General features: G+C 38.4%; 1 protein-coding gene across 4 annotated transcripts in view; it reads left to right on the top strand.

Annotated features, from left to right (window-relative positions):
- The window catches only part of dennd1a.L (DENN domain containing 1A L homeolog), a 442,273-nt gene that overhangs the window by 198,382 nt on the left and 227,009 nt on the right, over window positions 1-16,882 (top strand). For all 4 annotated transcript variants that reach the window (XM_041572481.1, XM_041572482.1, XM_041572483.1 and 1 more), the window contains exons 8-9: window positions 2,684-2,737; window positions 11,072-11,182. In XM_041572481.1, coding sequence (XP_041428415.1) covers window positions 2,684-2,737; window positions 11,072-11,182 — 165 coding nt within the window. The remainder of the gene's footprint in view (window positions 1-2,683; window positions 2,738-11,071; window positions 11,183-16,882) is intronic.

Genomic DNA, 16,882 nt, shown 5'->3' with positions numbered 1-16,882 from the left:
TTCTTTATCTAGGGTTTGTTCCTAGGCCCAGGTCCGGACTGAGAATTAAAATAGGCCCTGGCATTTTAGGTACACAGAGGCCCAATCAGCCCACACAGAGGCCCAAACAGCCCCTATCAGCCCACTAGATGGTGACTTTCTATGGCACCTTATAGCAGCCCCTCTGGCATTTGCCAGAACTCACAGATTGCCAGTCCGGGTCTGCCTAGGCCATCATATAAGCATGTTTAGGAAATGATGTTTTTGGACGCGTGTTGAGTGTTCCATAAAGATCCTATATTAGCCCTTTTCTGCATGTTCGGGTTGCCATAATAGTATCAAGTGATGGGTATTCTAGGGGCAATTCAGAGCATGTGCCTTCCTGGGCAATTTGAAGATACTGGTAGCGCATTGTATTTCCAAGGTTGTATTTGGTCGGAAGATCGTGCACTGTGTATATTTTGCGAGTCAGTAGGTTGTAGAAATCTCTCAATTGTGTTAGACCAAGGCTGGGCAAAGGGTTTGACCAGACCTGGAGAGAAATGTGGATTGCCAAGAGTAGGGGTCAGCCTGTGAGGCTTACAGACAGACAGTATTATTCTGTTTTTTGGAATAGTTCTAAATGGAGAGGGTTAGCTTTTACAGAGTTAAGTAATATATCTTTTAAATTAGTAAGTGTTTCTGTTTCCCACAGTAAGGAGGAGATGGTGTACAGAAACACAGTTACCCACTCCCCACAATGTGTTCTGTCCGACCACTGCTTAACGTATGTGGGTCGCTAAGTAGTACCTAAATACATCTGGGGCACCCTGTGTGATTTGGAGGCCCATGTGAATTTAGTTATTATACTTTGTATTGCTCTAAGTTTAATAGTTTAGCAATCCATTTTTTGAACCATTGCAGTCCTACCAAACCAAGAGAGGGTGTAAGGATTCCATTTGTCTAGGTTTTTATCTTAAGTCTTTCATAAGTAGGGGTTAAATTGATGCCTAGATACCTTATGTAGTCCTTTTTCCATTTATAATTGAAATTTAACTTAAGGATCTTAATTTGCATTTAAGAAATGGTTACTGTGATTGCTTCTCATCTGTCTTGATTAACCTTGTGATTTGAGAGTCTTGGGTGAGGAGGACATCGTCCGCAAATATGGAGATTTTGTATTCTTTGTCTTTGTTAGTGATTCCCAATGTATTTGAGGAGTTCCTAATTGCAATGCCTAACTGCTGCTTAAGTTTGGCAATATAAGACCAAAACAACCTTATGGAAAGGGCTAAAAAAAACCATTAGGTCTAATACTTTATGCATGTATGCCCAGTTCAGCTGATCGAAGGCCTTCTCTGCATCCAGGCTTAGGACTAGGAGAGGGATCTTCTGGTGGGGGGGGTCTGTAGTTGGCGTTAGTTTTCTTTGGGGTGATGAGCCATTCTTCAAGCCCAGCCACTTTAACAGGCTTGGGCCCTCTGCTGGATCCCTTATCTCGTACTCCATGACATTGGGTTGCCACCAGCCGGAAATGGAAATCCCTATCGATATGGGATATGTTGATCTCTGAGTGCTGCTGTAATTGCCTTAAGGGCCCTTCTTTTAATCAGAGTGATTGAAGATAGGTCATTGAAGATCTGCAGAGTGTTGCCCTTAAAAGCAATGTTGCGCTTGTTTCATGTTACAGCAGCTATCCTTTCTTTAGAGATAAAGTTGTGTAACCTCAGGATGACATCCCACATTAATTTAGTTTCAGAGCTCTTGCTGACAGTTAGAGATGGGCCCTGTCTTAAGTGTCACTCTTCTGCTGGTAGATTAGGGACCAGGTGCTGAAAGAGTAGATAAGAGTTCAAAATGGGGGGCCTACCTCCTCCGATATCCTGTATTCGGAGGTTTTGCCTCCGGTCCCTGTTTTCGGTGTCCTTCTGTTGATATTGAAGGCACTAGAGCTCTTGCCGGGGAGCCTTGGTTTCCACATCCAAAAGGGCAGAATCTTTCGTAACATCTGCATCTCTCATACCATCGCTTTGAGTTTATCATGCAGTTTTGAGACCGGTTTCCAGGACATCTGCAGTAACGGGGGCAGTGGAGGTGAGCTTGGTGGTTGTGTAGAGGGCTCTTGTGTAGATGATGTGGTAGTGGACTGTGGGGCTTCTACCATATGAGTGGGTGTCGATTTTACTATGTAGTGTTCTATGAAGGCCTTCTGCTGTGGGTTGCATCTTTTGCCCATGTCCAGTGGAGTGTCAATTGCTTGTGGGCATCCCCGTTATGCTGATAACGGGGAATTCAGGAGGTAGTGCACAGAGCTAGCTCATTAACTGGCCATCTTGGTTGCATCCCCAGAATAGGGTATTTTTAACTGAATGGTGAACTACCCATTTAGTATTATCTAGGTTTAGATGAAAGTCAGCAGATTTTCAAATACAGCCAACAAAAGCCACATCTCTCCATTTATTTAGCCAGGCATTCGGATTTGTCTTGAATGGAATGTTTGGCTACAGATCAAGCTGTGCCCCCATTTAATAAGGGAACCACAACATTTTAATTTTCCTTTCATGAGTTAATTTTTTTTATTGGTGTTTGTGGTTAGTTCTTCCTTGGCTTGACTGCATTCTTCTATTATGCATTCCTCTCCGTTTCCTTTTTCAAGAAATGTTACTTTGTTGTTTGAATGGTACTATTTCTATTTATTTCTAACTAAAACATTTTTTCCCTCTAGCATTTCTATTTTACAGTGCCTGATCCTCGGGAATTGCCCAGTATACCAGAGAATGTAAGTATAGTTTATTTTCTACAAGATCACTTGTCATTGTAAAAACAGTGCTGTAATTCTTTTGTTGAGCTTGTTCTCATTTCTCCTAACCAGCCATTAGAACTTATAGCCAATATTTAAAGTGTTCTATTTTTTAAACACTTAATAATACATTTAAGTAAGATGTTTAGTTTGTAGTGTTTAACCTCTATTGGTTCTCTGTTCTCCCTATTGTGTTGGCTGTGTTCAATTTGTACACAATAAAATGTTAATAAAAGAGCCTCATTCTTTACCATCTATAGACAGTCGGACTGGGATGCCAGGGGCCCACCAGAAAACCTTAGACCGTGGGCCCACTTTCCAAACTATTATTCCTCCTCTCCTTACTCAACCTCTTTATTCTCCTAGTCTTTTTTCTCTACATACTTTACTTAATTCCTCCATTATTAAGCCTCTTAAAGAAATAGGAAATGACTATGAAATAGGCCAAATGATTAGAAGCAAGAGGGCCACTGACACCTGGGCCCACCGGGAATTTTCCTGGTATCCCGGTGGGCCAGTCCGACACTGTCTATAGATTTATCCAGAGCGGCCAAAGCTATGTCTTCGGGGCTCAGAAAATGTAGGGGTCCTTTTGGCTTCACATTAAAGGATCATAATATCCTTTCTGACACATTCTTGAGTGAGAGGGATCTTTACATAGCCTTGTACTTAGGGCTCTTCAGATGCATTTTACAGCTCTGTAGCCTGTGACCCTCTAGATCAGGGATCCCCAACCTTTAGAACCCATGAGCAACATTCAGAAGTAAAAGGAGTTGGGGAGCAACACTAGCATGAAAAATGTTCCTGGGGTGCCAAATAAGTGCTGTGATTGGCTATTTAGTAGCCCCTATGTGGAATGGCAGCCTACATTGAGGCTCTGTTTGGCAGTCCACCTGGTTTTTATGGAGCCAAAACTTGTCTCCAAGCCTGGAATTCAAAAATAAGCACCTGCTTTGAGGCCACTGGGAGCAACATAAAAGGGGTTGGAGAGCAACATGTTGCTCACAAGCTACTGGTTGGGGACCACTGATGTTACCAAACAATTAAAATCTCCCAATGCCTCTAGCAGCAAAAGTTGGTGAAGTTGTATTTAGCAATGCCTGATGTAAAAGAAACGCATGGAAGCTATTGTATTGTTTCCAAAGAATTTTCTAGTCCAAAAATATTCATTCATTATGGTGTAATAAATACAGAATTTTCTTTTCTCACATACAACATTATTCTTGTAGGCGTCTAAGTGTAGATAAATACAGGCAATACCCCATCATAAATATTAATGGACTTGCAATTGCTGAACTGTAGTGTGCAGCATAAAATCAGAACATTTATATAATTTCTACGTTTTAAGAGAGTCTAAGTGTTTTCTGCAGAGGTGTAAGAGTCTATTTGTCAAGTAATGGTTCTCCGTGTATAAATCTACCGGCAACAACATTAGCCACCATTCTAATTATCCTGCTTTGTGTAAAACACGTGCAAAGAATGGCTCCTGGCTCCGGTGAGAGGCTGGAAATACAATGAATACCATTCAGTTGTATCATGTAATTATATGACTTCTTTATGTTTAGCATAGGGGTCATGAAATAAACTGGCAGTGTCTTGACAAACGATTTACTGTCAAGTATTTAAAAATATGTCCTAGAATAACCAACAGAGAGGAAAATAGATCTGTGGTATATGTAGTTGTTTCTCAGTTTGTTATTGACTTTGTCAGTCTCTTATATAAGTACCACAAAACAGTAACATGGTCAAACTTTTTATAAAATAAAAATCTCACTACCTACTGGATATAGATTGCCATTGGGTCGCATGCTTCAGAATTTGCATTTAAACATTTGCAAACTAGAGTTTAAGACCAACGTCATCCTTTGGACTGTAATAGTAGTGCAGCTCCTGAATTTCATGGGTCGAGAGAGAAGAATTAGGCTAAAGAGCTAACAATCATCACCCAACCATAGAGCATTTTTATTATTTTTCTGCTAATGTTCAGAGTTCACACAGACAGGCAATAGTGTGCAGGAAAGCCTCGTACAGTGAGAAAAGAGATCTCAAGGCAATATCAACAGCCAATTCCATGCACCACATGAACACAATTCCTGAAACACACCGCACAGTTCAAGTGATTGTAGGAATTCAGTTGTGCCTGTATTTTCCAGTCCATGGTTTTACAAGAAGTGCCGTTGGTTATTACTTTTATAAGTGGAAACATTTCATGGTAGAAATATGCAATGATATTATATTGGTGATGGTGAATAGAACCACTCTATATTTACAATATATTGCTTAACATTCAACCCTTCTGGTGAGGAAACAACCACAAACACACACATACATATATATTTATATATGATGCTGTAATCTGTGATATGTTTATTTATGGTCAAAAAAGCTTGATTATGTTATTTTAGGTTTAAAATGTCATCACACCTGGAAGATTTCTTAACAACTATGAAGACTTTGGCCTTTATCTGGAACAAGCACTCTACATCCAAGTGAAACACCTCTTTAAGATTAGGCTCATGCTCTTTTATAGACAGCAGTAAACTTGGTGTTTATAGAAGACTTTACGCAGCTCTACCAGAAGCAGGTATTTGGGTGCCTTAGCCTGTAAGGATGCATGGCTAGCACAAACCTTCTAGTTCTAGAGCGGTGGGAAGCCTTAAAAATTGATGTCAGATGGTAACGGCTGAAACTGAGTCTTTCCAGATATTTTGTGTCTTCTCAGCGTTAAGCCACTTTCTGTTACTTACTCGCCCGCTTAAGGCTTTCATGGACTGGTTTTGCAGACATACCACTTCGTCCTTAGTTACAGATTTGTCCTACTCAGTTTGAACTCTTTCCCCTTATATTTGTTTTTTTTAGGAAGGAAACTGATATTTGTGCTCTGAGAAGTAAACAAATAAAAGTATTTCCTTGTGTGTACTGTTCCCCTTTCAGGCTGAGAACATTTAGGGGGTTTTTTTTTTCTTAAGGTTTGAGTTGTGTTTTCCATGGAAATTAGAGTTTTCAAGTTTTATTTTTTTGTCAAAACTCAAATTTTTAGTATACCCTGACCCTGGAAATAGCTTGAATCTGAAAATGCACCATTTAAAACCTGTCATGGTGATGTAGGAGTCCACGGCATAGGTCCCTTGAACCATTTGAAGATGAGTTTTTTTTCTTAAAGGGATACTGTCATAGGAAAAAAAAATTTTTTCAAAATGAATCAGTTAATAGTGCTGCTTCAGCAGAATTCTGCACTGAAATCCATTTCTCAAAAGAGCAAACAGATTTTTTTATATTTAATTTTGAAATCTGACATAGGGCTAGACATATTTTCAATTTCCCAGCTGCCCCAAGTCATGTGACAAAATGTTTAGCCCCATGTCAGATTTCAAAACTGAATATAAAAAAATCTATTTGCTCTTTTGAGAAATGGATTTCAGTGCAGAATTCTGCTGGAGCAGCACTATTAACTGATGCATTTTGAAAAAAACATATTTTCCGATGACAGGATCCCTTTAAATAAGAAATCATTCGAGTTGTTAGTTCATTCAAGTTTATTCGAGGTATAAAAAAATGCTTACATTCAACCTTTGATAAATAACCCCCTCAAACTCTAATGTGGAATACAGTCTCTTGAATCAGTATAAACATACTATTTTTGCTGCAATTCCTGTAATTGCTGTATATACTGATGCATATATGTATGGAGAGTGTGTTATTGTTTGATGGTATCAAAGCTGTATGAGGGCATTCATTGTGTAGGCATTGTCTTTATTGACTATCAAGATGTTATATGAAGGTGTTTTTAATGCAGTTGTTAGCACAAGTATGAGATCTGGGGCTTTATGGGTAAGGACTCTTTCTGTAATTTGGATTTTCAAGTCTACTAAAAAATCATTTAAACATTAATTAAACCCAATAGAATTGTTTTGCTTCCAATAAGGATTAATTATATCTAAGTTGGGATCAGGATCAAGTTTAAGGTACTTATCTGTTTTCTTATTACAGGGAAAAAGGAAATCATTTTTAAAAATTTGCATTCGACTGGGCAAAAAGCTAAAAAGAAAATTATCATTGGTGTATTCTACAAACCACCTTAAATAAGTGACTAGATTGAGGCCCAAATACTATTACTAATGTAGGCTGGCTTACTTTACTTGTGAGACAGGAGACTAGGGACTGTGCATTAACACGTGCACTTGCATATATATATACTGAATTACTTGTGAGACAGGGAACCAGGGAATGTGCATTGGATAATTGGACAAATCAGTTGCACTTCCATTGTATTTGAACACATATTTACTTAGCCTTGGAGTGCTCCCACAGCCCTCCTTGTATTTTATGTTATTATTATGGATGACTTCAGTTATCCTGACATTGACTGGGGTAACTGGGTTGCCAAGTAGGAAAAAGCTTTTGTTTAATGACAAGAACCTACTAGGACTCTTTTGGACCTGTTAATAACTAATAATACTGAATCATCTCTAGTGTGGGTGAGCATTTCATCATTTAGTGATCATAACATGGTCTCCTTTGAAATGATGTTGCAGAAACAACTAGGGATCCACCGAATCCACTGTTTTGGATTCAGACGAACCCCCGAATCCTTCGCAAAAGATTAGGCTGAATACTTTTCTGACAAAAAGTCACACAATTTCCCTCCCCGTATGCAAATTAGGATTTGGATTCGGTGATAAATCTCACATTTGACTTGGTGCTTTTAAATTCAAACCTTAAAGGGATACTGTAATGGGAATTTTTTTTTTTTTTTCAAAATGAATCAGTTAATAGCGCTGTTCCAGCTGAATTCTGCACTGAAATCCATTTTTCAAAAGAGCAAACAGATTTTTTTATATTCAATTTTTGAATCTGACATGGGGCTAGACAATTTTGTCAATTTCCCAGCTGCCCCATGTCATGTGACTTGTGCCCTTTAGGAGAGAAATGCTTTCTGGCAGGCTGCTGTTTTTCCTTCGCAATGTAACTGAATGTGTCTCAGTGGGACATGGGTTTTTACTATTGAGTGCTGTTCTTAGATCTACCAGGCAGCGGTTATCTTGTGTTAGGGAGCTGTTATCTGGTTACCTTCCCATTGTTCTTTTCTTTGGCTGCTGGGGGGGAAAAGGGAAGGGTGATATGACTCCAACTTGCAGTACAGCAGTAAAGAGTGATCGAAGTTTATCAGAGCACAAGTCACATTACTTGGGGCAGCTGGGAAATTGACAATATGTCTAGCCCCATGTCAGATTTCAAAATTGAAAATAAAAAAATCTGTTTGCTCTTTTGAGAAATGGATTTGAGCGCAGAATTCTGCTGGAGCAGCACTATTAACGGATTCATTTTGATTTTTTTTTTTCCATGACAGTATCCCTTTAATAAATCTGCCCCTAAATTTTAGATATGCAAACTTTCCCAGTATAAGGGCATCTCTGCAACATATTAACTGGGAAAGACTTTTGGGATATCTTTAAAATGCTGCTTAATAAATGTACATGCCAGTATATTCCCCCTGTAAGCAAGAAACATTATCACAAAGCAAAACCTTTGTGGTTTGGAAGAATTGTTGGTTTTGAGGTTGGTAAGAAAAGACATGCTTTTAAGGCTTCCAAGTTAACCGGATTTAAATATTAATTTTCTTTTAAAAATATGTAAACAGTAAAAAAATTAAGCAGGATGAATGGGACCATTGTTGTCAGAGGGGGGGGGGATCAGTTGATTGATGAGAACAGAAATAAAGCAGAGATTCTGAGCTATTATTTTTCATCTGTCTACACAAAAGAGGAACCAAGTAATTACGGTTTCCTTCTAAATAGTCCAAGTTCTGTTAATTCAACAAATGATACATGTTTCATGCAAAGGGAGATTCAAAAGAGACTAGAACATGTAAAGATAAACAAAGGTCCGGGACCAGATAGTATTCATCCCATGGTACTAAATGAGCTTAGATCTGTGATTGCCAAACCTCTTTACTAAATTTTTCATTGAAGTCTGGCATGATGCAGAGAGACTCAAAACCATAGGACGGTTTGTCTGATGGCAGTGGTAAGAAAGCTTTTTGAAGAGGTATTAAGGGATATAATACTTGACTTAATTGCAAATCATAATACGATCTTGACAAACAAATCTAATTGTCTTTTATGAGGAGTTGCGCAGGATGCAATGGCAGTAGATGTAATTTACTTGGCGTTTACTAAAGCATTTGATACAGTACCACACAGAAGGTTAATGGTTGAATTAAGGAACATAGTATTTGTAATTGGATAGGAAACTGTCTGAAGGATAGATTACAAAGATTGGAACAGTATTGTCAGTGGAGCACCCCCTGGGGTCTTTACTTGGTTGATAAATGCAAGATTATGCAGTATGTTGGGAGTTTCCTTAATTGAAAAGAATGTGGGGATTTTTGTAGATTACAAATTGTCTAATTCCAGACAGTGTCATTCTGTGGCTACTAAAGCAAATAAAGTTCTGTCTTGTATAAAAGGGGTATTAACTCAAGGGATGAAAACATAATTTTGCCTCTTTATAGAACCCTGGTAAGGCCTTACCTGGAGTATGTGGTGCAGTTTTTGGCTCCAGTCCTGAAAAAGGATATAAATGAGCTGGAAAGAGTGCAGAGTTGTGCAACTAAACAATTTTTCCATAAAATGAATCATGGTACCAGTGGCCATCCCTTTAGACTAGAGGAAGAGAACTTTCATCTGAGGCAACATAGGTGGTTCTTCACAGTGAGAACATTGAGGTTGTGGAATGCACTGCCGGGTGATGTTGTGAGGGCTTATTTACACTCGACCTTGTGTTTTAAAAAAAATGCAACGTACAAACGCCCCGTGTGACTTCGCCCTAAGAGGGGCTTGGATGATTTCTTGAACAAGCATAATATCCAAGGCTATAGTGATACTAAAATCTACAATTAATATAGATATTGGTATACTGTATATAGTTTCAGTGGGTGGGTGTAGATATGTGCACTGGGTTTCGTATGGAGGGGTCTTTTGTCATCCCATCTTAACTACATAACTATGTAAGTATCTGATTAATTCAGAGATTTATGGATAATGGGTTTCCGGTTAATTGATCCCATACCTGTAACTGTAAGCATTTACAGTTTTCAAAATGCAGGTTAATAAATAAATAAATATATATATATATATATATATATATATATATATATATATATATATATATATATATACACAAAAGCTATGAATATCTTGTAAATTATATCAGGTTAGTTCTGATGTCATCAGTTATAAACGGTGAGTTCTGCTGTCATTTCTGAAATTTGCGTATTATAATAAACTAGACATTAAGCCTGTTAAATTAACGGGCGCTAGAACATAGGCCGCCAGAGACGGTCCATGGGACACATGCGCAGTAGCGCAATCCCACGGACACAGGGACTTGGACGCAGAGACACTTCAACTTTATTATATAGGATAAAGTACTCCCTGTTGCAAAATATGAGAATATTAGAAGTAACCTCGGAGTTTCATGCCCTGTATAAAAACACTAGGCTCCTTGGAAACTTATAATATCCTTATATTTTACAAGAGGGGGTACTTTATTCACTATATTATGTTTGTGGATATTTGGCCTATTAGTGCGTTATGTGCAGCGTTGTTTATTCAGATACTAAGGGGCAGATTTATCAAGGATCAAATTTCGAGGGTTAAAAAACCCTTGAATTCGACCCTCGAAGTAAAATCCTTCGAATTCAAATATCGAATTCGAAGGATTTACTGCAAATACTTTGATTACTAAAAATCGTTTGATTGAACGATAAAACGATCGATCGAACGTTTTTTATTCGATCAAAAAAAACTTAGAAAAGTGCTGGGGAAGGTCCCTATAGGCTAACATTGAACCTCGGTAGGTTTAAAGTGGCGAAGTATGAAGTCAAAGTATTTTGTGAAGAGGCAGTACTTCGACTATCGAATGGTCGATAGTCGAACGTTTTTTTCCTACGAATCGTTCGAATCATACGATTCAATCGAATTTGACCAATTCGATGGTCGAAGTACCCAAAAAAATACTTAGAAATTGGAATATTTTTTCAATTCAAAGTATTCCCTCAAGCTTAGTAAATGTGCCCTTAACAGTTCATCTATTCAGGAGTAAAATTAGGTGCTTCTGTGAGTATATCTATAATTGCAACTTACCTATACAGGTCTTATCAAGTCACCATATGCAGGAGCTGAGTGTAAAGAGGGGATGATAACTACTTACTGTATAGTGGTGCAGCTTTATTTTTATTCTTCTACTGCAAACAGCCATGTGTTGAAATCAAAGTAAGTTAAACTAGTTTGTATTCATTGTGTCTTACAGAGAAACCTGACAGAGTATTTTGTGGCCGTTGATGTGAATAATATGCTACACCTCTACGCTAGTATGTTATATGAACGAAGAATCCTGATTTGCTGCAGCAAACTCAGCACGGTAAGATCATCTCCTATACCCTAGAAATCCTCATCGTGTTTTTTAAACTGGGCTTTTGATTTTTGATAAAGAAAATATTCAAATATACAAATATCTCTTGTTTGCTTGTGATAACCACTTGCGTTCTATTACCATGCTAACCTCAGATTTCATAATGTAAAATAAATATTATTAAACATTTGGATGAACGCTTCCTGAAACAGCTTCATATGTGTGCCCGTGTCGCCATTTATTTTTATTTAAGATTTGACCTGACATTTAGGGGCAGGTTTATCAAAGGTCGAAGTGAAAATACGAAATAAAAAAATTATAAACTTATATCTGTGTACTTCGACTATGGGAATAGTCCACATTTGATTCAAATTTGAAAAAAAAATTAAAATTTTTTAGATTTTAGACATTTATCATGTACTGTCTACCATTCGCCATCTAAAACCTGCCGAATTGCTATTTTAGCCTATGGAAGACCTCCTAGTACCTATTTGGAGTCAATTGGTGGACTTTGAGAAATCGACGATTCAAATTCGATCAAAAACTGACTTATTCGTCCAAAAAAACCTTTGATTTCATTTCGGTCGGTCTTTTAAAATTCGAATTTTGAAGTTTTTCAAATTCGAACCCTTGATAAATCTACCCCTTACCCTTGAATTCACTTCATATTGAATAGAAGACAAGAGTATATTTTCTTAACGTGCTTTTAACATGCATGTGCCGATAACTATGGCAGCCTTCAGATACATTTTTTGAGAAATCCCCCTCTAATTGCTATACACGGGTCATGACCATGGATTACTCAACTGGGAGCGATAGGTGTTATCTGCAGAGTCCATTAACCAAATAGAAAGCAACTCAATATACATTTGTAATAGCAGTTCACCTCTCAAGTTAGGTTGGCTATCCCACATCAGAGAGTAGTTATGGAGAGCTGGAGAAAGACCACATTAATGTAGTTCAGATGGCAGTTTAGTTTTTAACCCATGGCTCATCCATCATCGCTGATCTACAAATGCCAGCCCCAGTAGGGAGATGTCATTACCCTCATAAGGTGGCCATAGACATTGAGACCTGCTCGATTGGTGATGTTGCCAAATGAGCGGATCTCTCCCCGATATGCCCACATAGGACTGATCCGATCATGGGCCCTAGGGTCCAACAATCGGATCAGAATGGATCCGATACGGGCAGTCAGATTGCGGGACCACAGAGACGCACAGATCCAACGGGATTTTTTAACCTACCCGATCGAGATATGGTTGACTTTCAGCCAGATATCGATCGGGGAAGGCCGTCGGATGGCCCCACAAACGGGACAATAAGCTGCCAACTCGGTCTGTCTACAGCTTTTATCGGCCTGTGTATGGGGGCCTTTAGAACATTTATGGAACCAATGCCTTGTTTTTATATTGTAGGTAAGAAATCACTGGCACTCAAAGGGCAGGTGCAAGCAGGGACAGTCCCTTGCGTTTTATTAGCAGGAAATGCGACGTTTCGGGGTCAGGCCCCTTTATCAAGCCCTTTATCGATCCCTTCATCACCGTGCACCGGGCAATCAACACGTAGGCCAGGGAGTGCGAGAGGAGCTTCTATTTGTTTTTATATTGTGTCACTTCTTGTTTAGGATTCAGTTAGGTCCCTGATGCTGTAATTCTGAATGTTTTTCTACTACAGGGATCCATTATCTGGAAACTTTTAGGCAGAATGTTATACACTTCTTTTTAATCAAATTAAATGTACCTTATAGTTGATCCTAACTTAGATATAATGAATCCATGTTGGTGGCAAAACAACCCTATCGGGCTTATTTAAAGGGGATACAGTACGTTTATGTATCCTGTAGAGTGATATTCTGAGATAATGTGGAATTGGCCTTCATTTTTTCATTTGTTGTTTTTGAATGATTTTGCTTATTGTTGAGCAGCTCTGCAGTATAGCAGCTACCTCGTTGCTAGGCTCCAACATATCCGAGCATCCAGGCACTGTTTTAACTGAGAGACTGGAATAGGAGAGGGTCTGACTTGAATGATAAGTAATGAAATGTAACAGCAACCTATTTGAAAGCTTGAAAGAGTCACAAAAAAAGGCAAATAGTTCCAAAACGATTAATTTTTTTGGAAATATATATATATATATATGTAGTTGTAAATGTTTGTAACTAAAGATATTTCTGACAGTCAGTTGGAAATATTTAAAAGAAAGATTGTATCCTGTAGTATGATAGCTGAAAGGGATCTATTATCTGGAATGCTTGGGATCTTTGGATTGTTTTGCCACCAATATGGATTCGTGCAAATGAGTTACCATCACTTACTTGGTACTGTTTCATTATTACAGAGAAAAAGGGAATAATTTTAGAAAATTATAATTATTTGCTTAAAATGGAGACAGCCTTTCTATAATTAAGAGCTTCCTGGATAACAGGTTCCCAGATAAAGAATCCCTTACCTGTATAGGGATAAGAGAATAAGCAGGTTCAGATTACAATGTAATACATCTTTAAATATTAAAACCTGAGCTTTATATAGGGTTAAGGTCGAATTTCGAAGTGAAATATACTTCGAAATTCGACCATGGAATGGCTATACTTCTACTTCGAATACCGAAGTCGAAGGTTTTTTTACCGAATTTGACCGTTTTGTTTCGAACGATTTTACTTCAACTACAAAAAACTTAGAAAAATACATTAGAAGGTCCCCATAGGCTAACATAGCACTTCGGCAGATTTAATTTGGCGAACTATTGAAGTCGAAGTTTTTTTTAAAGAGACAGTACTTCGATTATCGAATATTCAAATATTCTAACTATTTTACTTTGAATCGAATTCGAAGTAAATTCTAAGTTGTAGTATCCTGTTTCGATGGTCGAAGTATCCAAAAAATGACTTTGAATTTCAAATTTTTTTACTTCGAAAATTCCCTCAAATACACTTCGACCCTTAGTAAATCTGCCCCTTGATACATCTAACATTTTTTGAGCTTTTTTTTTTAAAAAAAAATGAGAAAACCACACATTTTTTGAGATTCGTGGAAAAAAATCTAAAATTCGATTTTGTTTGTAAATGGGCCCCCAATAGTATTCTTAAAATCTGTTTAAATGTTTGACAGTCACAAATAACTAAGATAGCTTTTGTGGAGGTCCACTAGAAGCCAAATAAAACTGGGAAAAAAAATACAAAAAAGAAAACCAGTTTCCCACTTATTAATCCTTAGTTTAGTGCTTTATATCAGAAAAAAAACATGCTTTACTTGTTAAATCATCCTTTAGTATGCTGTCCAAAAAGAAAACCAGTCAATACACATTAACAGCTCGGAGAACAAGAAATGACTCTTTTCTCCGAGATGGAGACTCACGATCTTATTGACTGCAAAATCTTGAAATGTGCAGCCCTGAACTTTGAACAGAGCGAAGCTTCCAATTTCTTTCCTTTCTACTTTTATTATTGACGTTCTACCATTTTAAAGGCGGGAGCACTTTTACGGGCTGGAAATCTTTTATCTATTAGATGCTTTATGGAACCTAAGTGGCATTAAGCTCCCATCTTATCAAACAAACTGTTTCAAAGTGCTGCTGTTCTGGTGAAGATCTGGTTCCATCAGAGAAGTTAGAATAGACATTCATTTCTATCCTTTATCTTATCCATTTGGATATTGTATTAGACAGATATCTCCTGCCATCTAAAAGCACAGCAAATTATAAACTAAAGACGCAAACATTTGGTACCTAAGAGAATTCCTTTTTTTTTGTATTAAACATGGAAGCCTGTAAGCTGTGCTGTGCTTAGAGCAAACAATTTGTCTTTATTCTGAGATGCATCTGGTATTGCAGCAATATAAACAAATTGGCACCTTTTATAGAAACAAATGCTTTATCATGGAAAATGTGTAATTTAAAAAACACCAACCTTAAATTAATTGTCTTTAACCCATTTATTTCCAAAGGAGAATTTTTGTTTAGTTTACAGGTAAACCGAGTATTTTTGTTTTGGTTAAAGGAGAAACAAAACCCTTATTTTTAAAAAAACCCTACCTCCCTCCTCCCCCCCAGCCTAGCTGCTACCCCGGCAAATGCCCCTAACTTTATACTTACCAGATTTAGGGATCGGAGTTCACGGCAGCCTTCTTCCGGATCTTCGTGTCCTCTGGCACTTTGGCAATTTCTGTCATTTTTACCGCATGCACAATTTTTGCGAATCGGGAAATTGCTCCAACTGCACATACGTCGCCACACCGGTCTAGTTGTCAGATTACCAAAGACCCAGGGGTGCTCCACCAATGAGGCGAGTTGAGCTATTTGCCTCAGGCGGCAGCGCCCTCCTGGTTGCCAGGGGCGGCTAAAATGCCGCTCCTGGTAACTAAGAGCTGAATTTCTGGTTTTCAACACAGAAATTCGGCTCTTCTAGTGCAGAGACCGCCATTTCGCTCTCTGCACTAGGCGACATGGACCGCCCCTGCCCTTGTCGGCGCTCTAAAGGTGAGTGCCGTGGAGAGGGGCGTGGGATGCAGAAGAAGGCCCTCTCAGGCGGCATAATCACTAGAATCGCCCCTGCGAAGACCCGTAAGATGGCTGCCGTTAACTCCGATCTCTGAATCTACACCGAGGGGTAAGTAAAAATTAGAGACATTTGCCCGGGGTAGCAGCTAGGCTGGGGAGGAGGAGGGAGGGAGGTCTATGTGGGGTGGGTTTTTTTTTAATAAGGGCTTTGTTTCTCCTTTAAAGGACAAGGAAAGCCTAATAAACATTTAAGGGGGTTATTTATCAAAGGTGAATTTTAGGGCTACGTGAGCGTTTTTAAGCTTTGAATGAACTCACAACTCGAATGGTTTCCAATTTAAGCAAAAAGTGGAATCAACGAGTTTGGGGTTAACAACCCGAATAGTCGAATCACTCGAATTGATTGAGTTTTCGAGCGAAACCTACCGAAGAAAACTCGAACATCAGGAAGCCTAGTAACACCTTCCATTGTTTTCACGGGACCTTTGCCATTGACTCCAACATGACCTTGACAGGTTTTACATAGTGTATTTTCCGGGTTTGAGCTATTTCCAGGGTTGGAGGTATAATAAATCTTGAAAAATTTGAGTATTTTTTTAACCTGAAAAATAAATTTTTGACCATAAAATAACCTTGAAAACTAGAACACAACTCAACCCTTAATAAATCTGCCCCTTTAATTCATTGGAAAGGCATATCACCAGTATGTTATGCAGTGCTATTGAATCTGCTTCCTTTCCATCCATTTAGCTGTTTAAACGCCTCACTTTTAAAAAAAATAAAACACTTGAGTAAATGAAAAAAAAAAATTCCATAATTCAGTGCTCCTGCACTAAGACCAAGACCCGGAGCATGCGCGCTAGGTAATATCAGTAAGTAGCACATGCACATACATTAGTGAGTGAGCTTTTAAATGTGAACAGTAGCCCTCGCAAACCAGGACCCCTGAAATATTATTATTTTTACCGCGCACCAATAGCAACCGAGTCATAGGTTTGCTATTGGGACGCTGTTCGAAAGCTGAAAAAATGTTCCTGTGGGCCTTCTCTTTCTTGCTCCTTCTTTCATGCTTGGGTCAGTGGACAGAGAAACCCACGAATGCTCCAAAACAACCAAAAATCATGCCTACAATGGAGCATTCTAAGATTAGTTCAGGAGATAGGATCAAGAAAAAGTAGAAGTAGAAGAAGGTATTTTGAAAACATTTTCAAA

Source organism: Xenopus laevis, chromosome 8L (genome assembly GCF_017654675.1).
Source record: "Xenopus laevis strain J_2021 chromosome 8L, Xenopus_laevis_v10.1, whole genome shotgun sequence".
NCBI lineage: Eukaryota > Metazoa > Chordata > Amphibia > Anura > Pipidae > Xenopus > Xenopus laevis.
Note: the sequence above shows the minus strand (reverse complement) of the source record. Positions and strands in the feature narration are given on the sequence as shown.